General features: G+C 35.8%; 1 protein-coding gene across 1 annotated transcript; it reads left to right on the top strand.

Annotated features, from left to right (window-relative positions):
- The first annotated feature begins 14,601 nt into the window (after positions 1-14,601).
- On the top strand, positions 14,602-15,126 carry LOC119578663 (piggyBac transposable element-derived protein 1-like). The gene is made up of 2 exons (XM_037926230.1): positions 14,602-14,611; positions 14,696-15,126. Exons 1-2 carry the CDS (start codon positions 14,602-14,604, stop codon positions 15,124-15,126), a joined length of 441 nt encoding a protein of 146 aa, XP_037782158.1.
- Positions 15,127-15,219: the final 93 nt, after the last annotated feature.

The following is a 15,219-nucleotide window of genomic DNA, read 5'->3' as shown; positions in this document are numbered from 1 at the left end:
ACGGGTTTGAATGGGATGAAGTGGCAAAGTAGAACAAGATGCACTGCTTTGTTTCAAACCATTCAGAGTTTATTTGTTACATCTCATAACGTTTCCCTTCATCATGAGACCAGCCATAAGCTTGAAGTTGCTTATCTGATTTAAACGTCAGGCTTTGTAATCTGTTTTGTTGAACAGTCCCACTACACCATATACCCCGTGAAGCTAAGTGATCTATGAGAGGGAGGGAGGTAAACCAATTATCAAAATATAATTTGTGATTCTTGAAGGGGGGTATGGACTCAGCAAGATGGAGCACCGAGTTAGCACTTGGTTTCAGATCTGGAACATTTGGATTATTTACAGGCTCTATTTTACCAACATATGGCATGAAATCATACACCATTCCCATATCATCTGCCAAAACAAATATCTTGTATCCACGTTTATGTGCTTTTTAGGAATATATTGTTTCATAGATGAATTCCCCTTGAAAGGTACCACTGCTCATCTACACATAGATATTCAGTCATGGGGATTTCTTTGAATTTGGATCTCGGGTGTTCGAGTAAAGGTCTAACTTTTGATAGTTTGTCATTTGGATCTATTTGGGAATTATCAGTAAGGTGCAAATTTACCTTTATTTCCTCCCACCTGTCTCTGCTCATAACTGAACTGATCTGTTCACTTCCCACAGAAAAGCTTGACCAGTGCAATCTCGTATTAGGTATTTTACTGACAGACATGATCATACACAATCCTAACCATTGTTCTAGCTCTGACCTATCTAGATTTAATGGTTTGTTAGTATTTTGTTGAACTGCATATAGATTAGACTGCTGAACAACCATATCCAAGAGCTCATCTGAGAAAAATCTCCTGAACAGATTTACTGGAAGAGATATGCCCTCTTCAATGTCACTGCGGTCGCTGACATCATATATGGGAACTATAGGTGCTTCATCTCTGCTATGAATATGTTCCCAGTACAATCTTGAGAATTTTCTTCGCCTATTCTTGGGATTTGATTTCTAATACAACTGTATCATCAGGAAATTCCTCCCCATCAGAAGACGGCTCTGAAAGATGCGAAATATTTTTTTATAGTAATATTCTAAGTATATATAAAATATGTCAATCAACTTTTCACTAAAATGTTTTTCTTACTCATATTTTATTATAATAATTACGGACATGGCTTTATAATTTTGCACTTTATTGAAATTATTCAGCACATGAATAATGTGGAGAGGCTTACGAACAATATTTCGTGTACTACCGTACCTTCCTCAGACTCATGTGGTGAGTAAGCATCTTCCACCTCATCCACAGCATGTTCAACAATATCTTCTGTGTCACTTGAACACAACAATTGATGCATAACCCGTGGCCTATATACTCTTCCATTCCTGTAGAAATTGGCTGTGGTGATTCCTGATCCACCTGAAAATAATTACTAACTCATTTTAGTACTGTATGACACCTCGTAACAGTATGCCATGTTGCTTATACTAGATTTTAAACCATAAAACAAAATTTTCTTTAAAACATATAGAAAAACATATCATGTAATAAAATAAGAAAACGCAGGTGGGAGATAATTGTTGCAAAAATATAGCTTGTGTTATATATGGTCAGTATGATGCATGTGCCTCATAGGACAATTTAGTCACATTATTTATATTAGACTAAAACTTTCTGTTCTATCAAGTATGGATATACTGGTATGAAACATTCAGCTTATAATTTGCTTATTACACAAAGTAAATATCTCTGCAGTAAATATCTCTGCAGTAAATTACCTGGTTGAGGATCCATGATGGCTCAAAATGTTGATGCAGTCGGTGCATGATAAAGCATCCACACACTGTGATGTTTCCAGTTTCTGAGCTTGATGATAAACCAGGGCTGAAGGAGAGTTGCCAGTACCGTCATATAATAGGACAATAATGTCCTGTTCAGCAAACACCTTCCAACTCGGGATATTTTAGCCAAAAGGACCATTTATTAAAAGCGGACAAATTTGTCCTTTTAGGAAGTAAAGGGTTAAGGCAGTTGAAAACGACGCCCCAGCATTGTAACCTTGATCAGTTACAAAAAGACCCGAGCCAAGGCCAGGCGCGTGCTAAAGGAGGCTAGACGGACGTCACGGAGACAGTATGTCTCCTCGATTAACTCTGGGACCCCTTAGCATGGGTGTGGGACAACGTGCGTAAGATTGCTGGAAAGAGCACATCTATATCACAACCTGCTCTGAAGATAGATGGCATAATCATCACAGACAAAAAAAGATATGCTAATGAGCTAGCTAAATCCATGGCAGAGATCTCCTCTGGAGCATATTACACTGCTTGATTTTCCACTCTTCAGGCTGAACAGGAACAACACCCAGTGTCGTTCTTCAGTAGGATTGCAGCAGAACTTGCCATTTTTGTGCAAGGAGATGGACTCTGCTTTGCAGCTCTGCCGTAAGACTGCCCCAGGAAGTGACGATATTCCATATCAAATGATATCTCACTTACCGGAGAGCTCCAGAAGTTCCTGTTGGACCTATTTAATAGGATCTATAGGGAGGGCACAGTGCCATCCACATGGAAAGAGGCTATAATCATTCCTGTTCCTAAACCTTGCAAAGATGCTTCCTCACCAGGAAATTACAGACCAATTCCCTCACCAGCTGCATCTGCAAGCTGATGGAGAAAATGGTAAACATCAGGTTGACATGGCTGCTAGAAAAAAAAAAACGTGTTGACCCCATATCAATATGGCTTTAGAAAATTGAGATCGACCACAGATGCACTTGTGATGATGGAAACTGCTATACAGAATTCCTTCGCACAGCGACGTCACATGTTAGCAGTCTTTTGACCTTGAAAAGGTTACAATACGACTTGGAAGCATGGCATACTCATGAAGCTGTATGGACATTGGTTTAAGAGGAGCATTACTATCTTCATACAAAGCTTCCTTGCTAACAGGAAATTTAGAGTTTGGGTGGGAAACAGTTTCTCTAACCTGGAAGACCAGCTGGAAGGGGTCCCACAAGGGAGTGTCTTAAGTGTGACCCTGTTTGCCTTTGCTATAAATGACATTGTAAAAGTTGTTCCAAGTGTCTCATGTAATCTGTATGTGGATGACTTTACACTGTACTGCTCAGGAGGAAGCTTACAGGATGTGCAAGGACACATGCAGGATGCAATAAATCATGTTGCCCACTGTACAACCTATCATGGGTTCAAATTTTCTCCAAGCAAGACCATGGCTATACATTTCCACAAACGAGGAAAATTCCACTCTTCCCTCTATTTAGGAGCAAACCCACTGCAATTTGTCCAAGAGGTGAAGTACTTGGGTCTAATTTTTGACTCAAGACTTACATGGGTGCCTCACATCAAACAGTTAAAAGTTAGGGCTACAAAAGCGCTTAGTATTTTGCGGGTTCTTTCACATCTATCTTGGGGTGCAGACCGCACAACACTTCTACGGCTTTACCGAGCACTTATTCGTAGTAAGCTTGATTATGGCTGTGAGGTGTACTCTTCTGCAACTCCCACTGTTCTCCGGATGTTGGACTCGGTTCATAATAAAGCTCTCAGAATCTATACTAGGGCTTTCAGGTCTTCACCTGTGGAATCCCTGTATGCTGAGAGTGGAGAACCACCTCTTTCATTACACCGGGACTACATGAACTTGATTTACTACACGAGACTACAAAGGATTCCGGGATCTCCTACATCCAGATTGGTTTTCAACCCCTTTGAGGATAGCCGATCCTATGGTAGGAGAATGAGGAATCTTGTGGAAGATCTTAATTTGAGTCTGACTAAGATTCTGGCTGTTGGAATTCCCCAATTCCCCCCTTGGACTAATCAAGTCGAGCCTGATTTGGTCGGAATTGGGAAAGGGGAGAGATCAGAAGCAGAAGTCAGAGAGAAATTTCTTCAGCATATTTCTAAGTACCAAGGATCAGATGCAATATATACAGATGGTTCGAAATCTGGAAATGGTGTGGGCTTTGCAGCAGTGAGCAGAAGGAAGACTGCATCTGGCAGTCTTTCTCTAGCAGCCTCGATCTTTACTGCAGAGTTACATGCCATCCTTGCAGCAGTTAAGATGACTAGAGATCTTACGAACCATTCTGTTGTGATATATTGTGACTCTCGTAGTGCCTTGCAAGCAATCAAGAGTTTAAACTCATCACATCCAGTAGTAAGGGAGGTTCAAGATTGGCTTGCACTGATGTCAACACGTAAAAAGATGTTGGTATCAGTGGGAATGAGCGAGCTGATCAGAAGGCCAAGGCAGCTGCTGCTCAGCCTTGTGATGCTCGTTTTCCTCTCCCACACACCGACCTGAAACCCAGCATAAGGAGTTGTCTTCGCAATAAATGGAATGAACAATGGAGGCATACCTCCAGAAACAAACTGCGAGAGATTAGAGATGAACTTGGCATTTGGGTGACTAGCATCCACCCTAACCGAAAAGTGGAAGTTGCATTAACAAGACAAAGAATCGGGCACACAAGACTGACTCATGGGCCGATGATGGCGAAAAGTCAAGCACTTTGTGAGGGATGCCAAGAGCCATTAACGATCGCACATGTAGTGGAAAGATGAGCAACATTCTCGGACCAAAGACAATGTCTCCCCCATATACATTGAAGAATGTATTGGGGGAGGATTGTGATATAGAGGGTCTTATTAGTTTCCTTAGGGAGACTAATATTTTTAATAAAATTTAATTATGCATAATGTTTATGCAATAATTTTATACACTTAGAGTATAATATTTATGCTTTGATTTTTAATTTGTTTATGTTATTTATAAGATATCTATTGATAGATTTTTCAAGTTTTAAACATTTTAATATTTCTATTTAACAAGGTATTCGCCGCTAATGACCTTAGCTGTTGACGCGGCAGATAATTTTAAATAATCATTCAATCAATCCAAGGCCACTTCCGCTCTAGTCTTTTTTTTTGAAGAATGTACTCATGATTTTGAGTGATCGAGACTCCGCAAAATCGACTGCCATTAGCCCCCTCTCATCCTAGTGCCTATTCCGTGATTCCCCACCACGATTCCCCGTGTGTCTTTTTACCTATTTGGCATTAAAATCTCCCATAATTATTGTTAAATGGGTTTTTACTCTCTCGCTGGCTAAATGAACATCTTCATATAAGCTCTCTATTTCTTCATCACTGTAGTTGCAGTTTGGAACACAAACTTGTACAATCTTTAAGTTGTACCTAGTGTTTAGTTTTATTGTTACTGAAGCCACTCTTTCGTTTACACTATAGAATTCCACGATATTTTTTTCTAAACGTTTGTGACTGAGATTCCTGTTGCTACCCTGGGGTTTACCTCTCCAATAGAGCACGTGTCCATCATTTTTTATCTTCTGCTCTTCGCCTAGTCTTCTAACTTCACAGACTCTTAAAACATCCCGTTTAATGAAATGGAGTTCCTTGAGTAATGCTAGTAATTCGGAATGTCCTTATTATATGTGCAAAGGTTCATCAACGTGGTTTTTATCCGGAGATTTTTAGCACCCTTTGCTCCGGAGCGATCCTGATCGCCGCCATAACCAGGGGCTCTTTCGCTTGCAGAGAATAAGGCTTTAGTGTATCTTGGTAGGAGGGGGATTAGTTTAGCCGGAATGCCGTTGATAAGCCCCTCCAGTAGGGTTGGCCTTGTCTGTTGTGGGCCTGCTCACTACACCAGGGTATACTCCCGTGAGCACGGGCTTGAGTATCAAAAGTGCATATATGTGTGATTATATTTATACACTGATTTCACTTATGCGTATGCACACCTATTGCAGACAGTGTTCACCCGCAAATGCCCAAATGCATATGTTCATTCCGTGCACACCTTTACATATGCTCCTACGCATATGATATGCATACATACTCGTACATTAGGCAAACTACACACACGCACATGCATACACATATAGATATATGCACACATCATATGCACATACATATGTGTATACGCACCCACATATATGCGAACACACATGTGCACATACCTTGTACATGTGCTTATGATTATGCATGCACATATATACATAGCCAACATAGCCATACATATGGCTTATGCATACGTGCATGCGCACATTTTATGAGTACACATTAGTGTTAACCCACACATATACGTAAACAACCTGTACATGCACATATATACACATATACATATATACATAGACATACATACACATACACATACATATACACACATACATACATATACACATACAATATATATATAATAGAGATATATATATAATATATATAATATATATATATATATATATATTATATATATATATATATATATATATATATATATATATATATATATATATATATATATATATATATATATATATATATACACATACACATACATATACACATATAACTATATATACACACACCTACACATATACATATATAACATACACGTGTGTGCATGTGTGTATGTGTGTATGTGTATATATACAAATATATACGCACAAACACACACACAACACACACACACACACACACACACACACCCCACACACAAAACACAACATACATACTACAATAATATAATTTTAAATATATATATAATATATAATATATATATTATATATAATAATTGAGGGTATGTATGTGTGTGGTGTGTGGTAATATTATATAATTTATTAATATAAAATAAAATAATATATATGTTATATATATTATAAAATATAATAATATAATGATATATTTTAAAATATATAATAATATATAAATATATAATAATATATATGTAAATTAAATTTTTATGTATTTTAAAAAATATGTGGTATTTGTGTGAATATTAATTTGCATCCCCAATATACAGGGTAAAATTTATATATATATATAATATATAATATATATATTATTATATATTTTTAAAATATATATAAAATAAATATGGTGTGATATATAATACAACACATACACACACACACACACACCACACACAACACACACAACATAAAGGGGGTATAAATAGTATATATATTATTAAAAAGATAAAATTTTATAAATATAATATTATAAGATATTATTTTAATATATATATTTTAAAATTATATTATATAATATAAAAATTTATATTTTATTTAATATATATTATATAAGATATATAATACCAATTATATATTATATAAATTATATATATAAATTTATATATATAGTAGAAGAAGAAGATAGATAAAATTTATATTTATGTTAAAAAATAGGGAGGGTGACACACAGCATACACCAAAAATAAATGAAAACAATATAATAAAAATAAATAATAAAAAAATAATAATAAAAATAAAAAAATATAAAATAAAATAAATATAAAAAAAAAATTTGGGTGAATATAAAAAAAATAAAAAAATTAAAAAAATAAAAAAAATTTTAATAAAGTGTGGGTGTGGGTGTGGTGTGGGGAATAAATTTTTAAATAAAAAATAATAAAAATAAATATAAAAAAAAAAAAAAAAATAAAAAAAAATTTTAATAAAAAAAAAAAAAAAATTTAATATTATAAAATATAAAATAAAAAATAATATATAATAATATAAATATATATTTTAATAATAATATAATATATAAAAGAATTAAATATATATATAAAGTATAATTATATATATATATAAAGATATATATATATATATAATAAAATAATATAATATATATATAAATAATATAATATATATATATTATATATTATATACACACACAAATATATATAATAATATATATTATAATATATATATATATATATATAATATATATTTATATATATTATATATAATATATAAAATTATATATATATAATATATATATATGTATATATTCATATATATAATATGTGTATGCGTGTGTGTACACGCACAAATACACACATATTTATATATACATAAGTATATATCTATCTATCTATCTATCTACTATCTATCTATCTATATATATATATATATATATATATAATATATTATATAATATATTGATATTGATATATATATATAAAATATAGATATTAAAATATATAAATATTATAATATATATATATATTATATATATAAGTATACACAATGTATGTGTGTGTGTGTGTGGTGGTGTGGTGTGTGTGTGTGTGTATGTGTGTGTATTATATTTTACACAAAACAATTAATATATAAATATATATATATTATAAATATATATATATATATATATATATATATATATATATATTTTAATACCCATGTATATATATGCATGCAAATATATATAGTCACACACAAATACACAAATTTATATATAATAAAATATATAATGTACAATATATATATATAATATATTTATATAAAAAATATATATATATTTATATATACATACAACACCACACACAACATACATACATATATATATATATAAAAATATATATATATATATTATATTTTATATATATATATATATATATATATAGTATGTATGTATGTATGTGTGGTGTGTGTGTGTGTGTGTGTGTGGGTGTGGTGTGTGTGTGTGTGTGTGTGGTGGTATATATTTTATATATAAAACATACACACATACACACATGCACACACGGTATGTATATTATGTATATGTGTAGGTGTGTGTATATATAAGTTATATGTGTATATGTATGTGTATGTGTATATATATATATATATATATATATATATATTATATATATATATAAAATATATATATATATATATCATATATATATATATATATATATATACATATATATATAATATATATATACATATATATATATATATATATATATATATATATTATATATAATATATATATATGTATGTGTATATGTATGTATGTGGGTGTGTATGTATGTGTATTTGTATGTATGTCTATGTATATATGTATATGTGTATATGTGCATGTACAGGTGTTTACGTATATGTGTGGGTGAACACTAATGTGTACTCATAAAATGTGCGCATGCACGTATGCATAAGCATATGTATGGCTATGTTGGCTACGTATATATGTGCATGCATAATCATAAGCACATGTACAAGGTATGTGCACATGTGTGTTCGCATATATGTGGGTGCGTATACACATATGTATGGCATATGATGTGTGCATATATCTATATGTGTATGCATGTGCGTGTGTGTAGTTGTGCATAATGTACGAGTATGTATGCATATCATATGCGTAGGAGCATATGTAAAGGTGTGCACGGAAATGAACATATGCATTTGGGCATTTGCGGGTGAACAACTGTCTGCAATAGGTGTGCATACGCATAAGTGAAATCAGTGTATAAAATATAATCACACATATATGCACTTTTGATACTCAAGCCCGTGCTCACGGGAGTATACCCTGGTATAGTGAGCAGGCCCACAACAGACAAGGCCAACCCTACTGGAGGGGCTTATCGACGGCATTCCGGCTAAACTAATCCCCCTCCTACCAAGATACACTAAAGCCTTATTCTCTGCAAGCGAAAGAGCCCCTGGTTATGGCGGCGATCAGGATCGCTCGGAGCAAAGGGTGCTAAAAATCTCCGGATAAAAACCACGTGATGAACCTTTGCACATATAATATAAGGACATTCCGAATTACTAGCATTACTCAAGGAACTCCATTTCATTAAACGGGATGTTTTAAGAGTCTGTGAAGTTAGAAGACTAGGCGAAGAGCAGAAGATAAAAAATGATGGACACGTGCTCTATTGGAGAGGTAAACCCCAGGGTAGCAAGCAGGAATCTCAGTTCACAAACGTTTAGAAAAAAATATCGTGGAATTCTATAGTGTAAACGAAAGAGTGGCTTCAGTAACAATAAAACTAAACACTAGGTACAACTTAAAGATTGTACAAGTTTGTGTTCCAAACTGCAACTACAGTGATGAAGAAATAGAGAGCTTATATGAAGATGTTCATTAGCAGCGAGAGAATAAAAACCCATTTAACAATAATTATGGGAGTTTTTAATGTCAAAATAGGTAAAAAGACACACGGGGAAATCGTGGTGGGGAATCACGGAATAGGCACTAGGATGAGAGGGGGCTAATGGCAGTCGATTTTGCGGAGTCTCGATCACTCAAAATCATGAGTACATTCTTCAAAAAAAAAGACTAGAGCGGAAGTGGCCTTGGATTGATTGAATGATTATTTAAAATTATCTGCCGCGTCAACAGCTAAGGTCATTAGCGGCGAATACCTTGTTAAATAGAAATATTAAAATGTTTAAAACTTGAAAAATCTATCAATAGATATCTTATAAATAACAATAAACAAATTAAAAATCAAAGCATAAATATTATACTCTAAGTGTATAAAATTATTGCATAAACATTATGCATAATTGAATTTTATTAAAAATATTAGTCTCCCTAAGGAAACTAATAAGACCCTCTATATCACAATCCTCCCCCATACATTCTTCAATGTATATGGGGGAGACAATTACATACGTCTTGGTCTGAGAATGTTGCACATCTTTCCACTACATGTGCGATCGTTAATGGCTCTTGGCATCCCTCACACAGTGCTTGACTTTTCGCCATCATCGGCCCATGAGTCAGTCTTGTGTGCCCGATTCTTTGTCTTGTGTTAATGCAACTTCCACTTTTCGGTTAGGGTGGATGCTAGTCACCCAAATGCCAAGTTCATCTCTAATCTCTCGCAGTTGTTTCTGGAGGTATGCCTCCATTGTTCATTCCATTTATTGCGAAGACAACTCCTTATGCTGGGTTTCAGGTCGGTGTGTGGGAGAGGAAAACGAGCATCACAAGGCTGAGCAACAGCTGCCTTGCCCTTCTGATCAGCTCGCTCATTCCCACTGATACCAACATCTTTTTACGTGTTGACATCAGTGCAAGCCAGTCTTGAACCTCCCTTACTACTGGATGTGATGAGTTTAAACTCTTGATTGCTTGCAAGGCACTACGAGAGTCACAATATATCACAACAGAATGGTTCGTAAGATCTCTAGTCATCTTAACTGCTGCAAGGATGGCATGTAACTCTGCAGTAAAGATCGAGGCTGCTAGAGAAAGACTGCCAGATGCAGTCTTCCTTCTGCTCACTGCTGCAAAGCCCACACCATTTCCAGATTTCGAACCATCTGTATATATTGCATCTGATCCTTGGTACTTAGAAATATGCTGAAGAAATTTCTCTCTGACTTCTGCTTCTGATCTCTCCCCTTTCCCAATTCCGACCAAATCAGGCTCGACTTGATTAGTCCAAGGGGGGAATTGGGGAATTCCAACAGCCAGAATCTTAGTCAGACTCAAATTAAGATCTTCCACAAGATTCCTCATTCTCCTACCATAGGATCGGCTATCCTCAAAGGGGTTGAAAACCAATCTGGATGTAGGAGATCCCGGAATCCTTTGTAGTCTCGTGTAGTAAATCAAGTTCATGTAGTCCCGGTGTAATGAAAGAGGTGGTTCTCACTCTCAGCATACAGGGATTCCACAGGTGAAGACCTGAAAGCCCTAGTATAGATTCTGAGAGCTTTATTATGAACCGAGTCCAACATCCGGAGAACAGTGGGAGTTGCAGAAGAGTACACCTCACAGCCATAATCAAGCTTACTACGAATAAGTGCTCGGTAAAGCCGTAGAAGTGTTGTGCGGTCTGCACCCCAAGATAGATGTGAAAGAACCCGCAAAATACTAAGCGCTTTTGTAGCCCTAACTTTTAACTGTTTGATGTGAGGCACCCATGTAAGTCTTGAGTCAAAAATTAGACCCAAGTACTTCACCTCTTGGACAAATTGCAGTGGGTTTGCTCCTAAATAGAGGGAAGAGTGGAATTTTCCTCGTTTGTGGAAATGTATAGCCATGGTCTTGCTTGGAGAAAATTTGAACCCATGATAGGTTGTACAGTGGGCAACATGATTTATTGCATCCTGCATGTGTCCTTGCACATCCTGTAAGCTTCCTCCTGAGCAGTACAGTGTAAAGTCATCCACATACAGATTACATGAGACAGAACTTGGAACAACTTTTACAATGTCATTTATAGCAAAGGCAAACAGGGTCACACTTAAGACACTCCCTTGTGGGACCCCTTCCAGCTGGTCTTCCAGGTTAGAGAAACTGTTTCCCACCCAAACTCTAAATTTCCTGTTAGCAAGGAAGCTTTGTATGAAGATAGGTAATGCTCCTCTTAAACCAATGTCATACAGCTTCATGAGTATGCCATGCTTCCAAGTCGTATTGTAAACCTTTTCAAGGTCAAAGAAGACTGCTAAACATGTGACGTCGCTGTGCGAAGGAATTCTGTATAGCAGTTCCCTCTCACAAGTGCATCTGTGGTCGATCTCAATTTTCTAAAGCCATATTGATATGGGGTCAACACGTTTTCTTTTTCTAGCAGCCATGTCAACCTGATGTTTACCATTTTCTCCATCAGCTTGCAGATGCAGCTGGTGAGGGAAATTGGTCTGTAATTTCCTGGTGAGGAAGCATCTTTGCCAGGTTAGGAACAGGAATGATTATAGCCTCTTTCCATGTGGATGGCACTGTACCCTCCCTATAGATCCTATTAAATAGGTCCAACAGGAACTTCTGGGAGCTCTCCGGTAAGTGAGATATCATTTGATATGGAATATCGTCACTTCCTGGGGCAGTCTTACGGCAGAGCTGCAAAGCAGAGTCCATCTCCTTGCGCAAAAATGGCAAGCTGTATGACAGTTCTGCTGCAGTCCTACTGAAGAACGACACTGGGTGTTGTTCCTGTTCAGCCTGAAGAGTGGAAAATCGAGCAGTGTAAGATGCTCCAGAGGAGATCTCTGCCATGGATTTAGCTAGCTCATTAGCAATATCTTTTTTGTCTGTGATGATTATGCCATCTATCTCCAGAGCAGGTTGTGATATAGATGTGCTCTTTCCAGCAATCTTACGCACGTTGTCCCACACCCATGCTAAGGGGGTCCCAGAGTTAATCGAGGAGACATACTGTCTCCGTGACGTCCGTCTAGCCTCCTTTAGCACGCGCCTGGCCTTGGCTCGGGTCTTTTTGTAACTGATCAAGGTTACAATGCTGGGGCGTCGTTTCAACTGCCTTAACCCTTTACTTCCTAAAAGGACAAATTTGTCCGCTTTTAAATAAATGGTCCTTTTGGCTAAAATATCCCGAGTTGGAAGGTGTTTGCTGAACAGGACATTATTGTCCTATTATATTGACGGTACTGGCAACTCTCCTTCAGCCCTGGTTTATCATCAAGCTCAGAAAACTGGAAAACATCACAGTGTGTGGATGCTTTATCATGCACCGACTGCATCAACATTTTGAGCCATCATGGATCCTCAACCAGGTAATTTACTGCAGAGATATTTACTGCAGAGATATTTACTTTGTGTAATAAGCAAATTATAAGCTGAATGTTTCATACCAGTATATCCATACTTGATAGAACAGAAAAGTTTTAGTCTAATATAAATAAATGTGACTAAATTGTCCTATGAGGCACATGCATCATACTTGACCATATATAAACACAAGCTATATTTTTGCAACAATTATCTCCCACCTGCGTTTTCTTATTTTATTACATGATATGTTTTCTATATGTTTTAAAGAAAATTTTGTTTTATGGTTTAAAATCTAGTATAAGCAACATGGCATACTGTTACGAGGTGTCATACAGTACTAAAATGAGTTAGTAATTATTTTCAGGTGGATCAGGAATCACCACAGCCAATTTCTACAGGAATGGAAGAGTATATAGGCCACGGGTTATGCATCAATTGTTGTGTTCAAGTGACACAGAAGATATTGTTGAACATGCTGTGGATGAGGTGGAAGATGCTTACTCACCACATGAGTCTGAGGAAGGTACGGTAGTACACGAAATATTGTTCGTAAGCCTCTCCACATTATTCATGTGCTGAATAATTTCAATAAAGTGCAAAATTATAAAGCCATGTCCGTAATTATTATAATAAAATATGAGTAAGAAAAACATTTTAGTGAAAAGTTGATTGACATATTTTATATATACTTAGAATATTACTATAAAAAAATATTTCGCATCTTTCAGAGCCGTCTTCTGATGGGGAGGAATTTCCTGATGATACAGTTGTATTAGAAATCAAATCCCAAGAATAGGCGAAGAAATTCTCAAGATTGTACTGGGAACATATCATAGCAGAGATGAAGCACCTATAGTTCCCATATATGATGTCAGCGACCGCAGTGACATTGAAGAGGGCATATCTCTTCCAGTAAATCTGTTCAGGAGATTTTTCTCAGATGAGCTCTTGGATATGGTTGTTCAGCAGTCTAATCTATATGCAGTTCAACAAAATACTAACAAACCATTAAATCTAGATAGGTCAGAGCTAGAACAATGGTTAGGATTGTGTATGATCATGTCTGTCAGTAAAATACCTAATACGAGATTGCACTGGTCAAGCTTTTCTGTGGGAAGTGAACAGATCAGTTCAGTTATGAGCAGAGACAGGTGGGAGGAAATAAAGGTAAATTTGCACCTTACTGATAATTCCCAAATAGATCCAAATGACAAACTATCAAAAGTTAGACCTTTACTCGAACACCCGAGATCCAAATTCAAAGAAATCCCCATGACTGAATATCTATGTGTAGATGAGCAGTGGTACCTTTCAAGGGGAATTCATCTATGAAACAATATATTCCTAAAAAGCACATAAACGTGGATACAAGATATTTGTTTTGGCAGATGATATGGGAATGGTGTATGATTTCATGCCATATGTTGGTAAAATAGAGCCTGTAAATAATCCAAATGTTCCAGATCTGAAACCAAGTGCTAACTCGGTGCTCCATCTTGCTGAGTCCATACCCCCCTTCAAGAATCACAAATTATATTTTGATAATTGGTTTACCTCCCTCCCTCTCATAGATCACTTAGCTTCACGGGGTATATGGTGTAGTGGGACTGTTCAACAAAACAGATTACAAAGCCTGACGTTTAAATCAGATAAGCAACTTCAAGCTTATGGGCGTGGGTCTCATGATGAATGGGAAACAGTTTATGAGGATGGTAACAAAATAACAGCTCTGAAATGGTTTGACAACAAAGCAGTGCATCTTGTATCTACATTGCCACTTCATTCCATTCGACAAGTGCACAAGATTGACAGAAAATAAAAGAAGAGTAGAGTTGTAGACATTCATGTCAAGGATAAATACACATAGGGTGGTTGATTTCAGATCAGTGATGCTTATTAAGGATGGCATAGA

This window comes from Penaeus monodon, chromosome 2 (assembly GCF_015228065.2).
Source record: "Penaeus monodon isolate SGIC_2016 chromosome 2, NSTDA_Pmon_1, whole genome shotgun sequence".
NCBI classification, from domain to species: Eukaryota; Metazoa; Arthropoda; class Malacostraca; order Decapoda; family Penaeidae; genus Penaeus; species Penaeus monodon.
The sequence above is the reverse complement of the archived record's forward strand: the minus strand, read 5'-3'. Positions and strand labels throughout refer to the sequence as shown.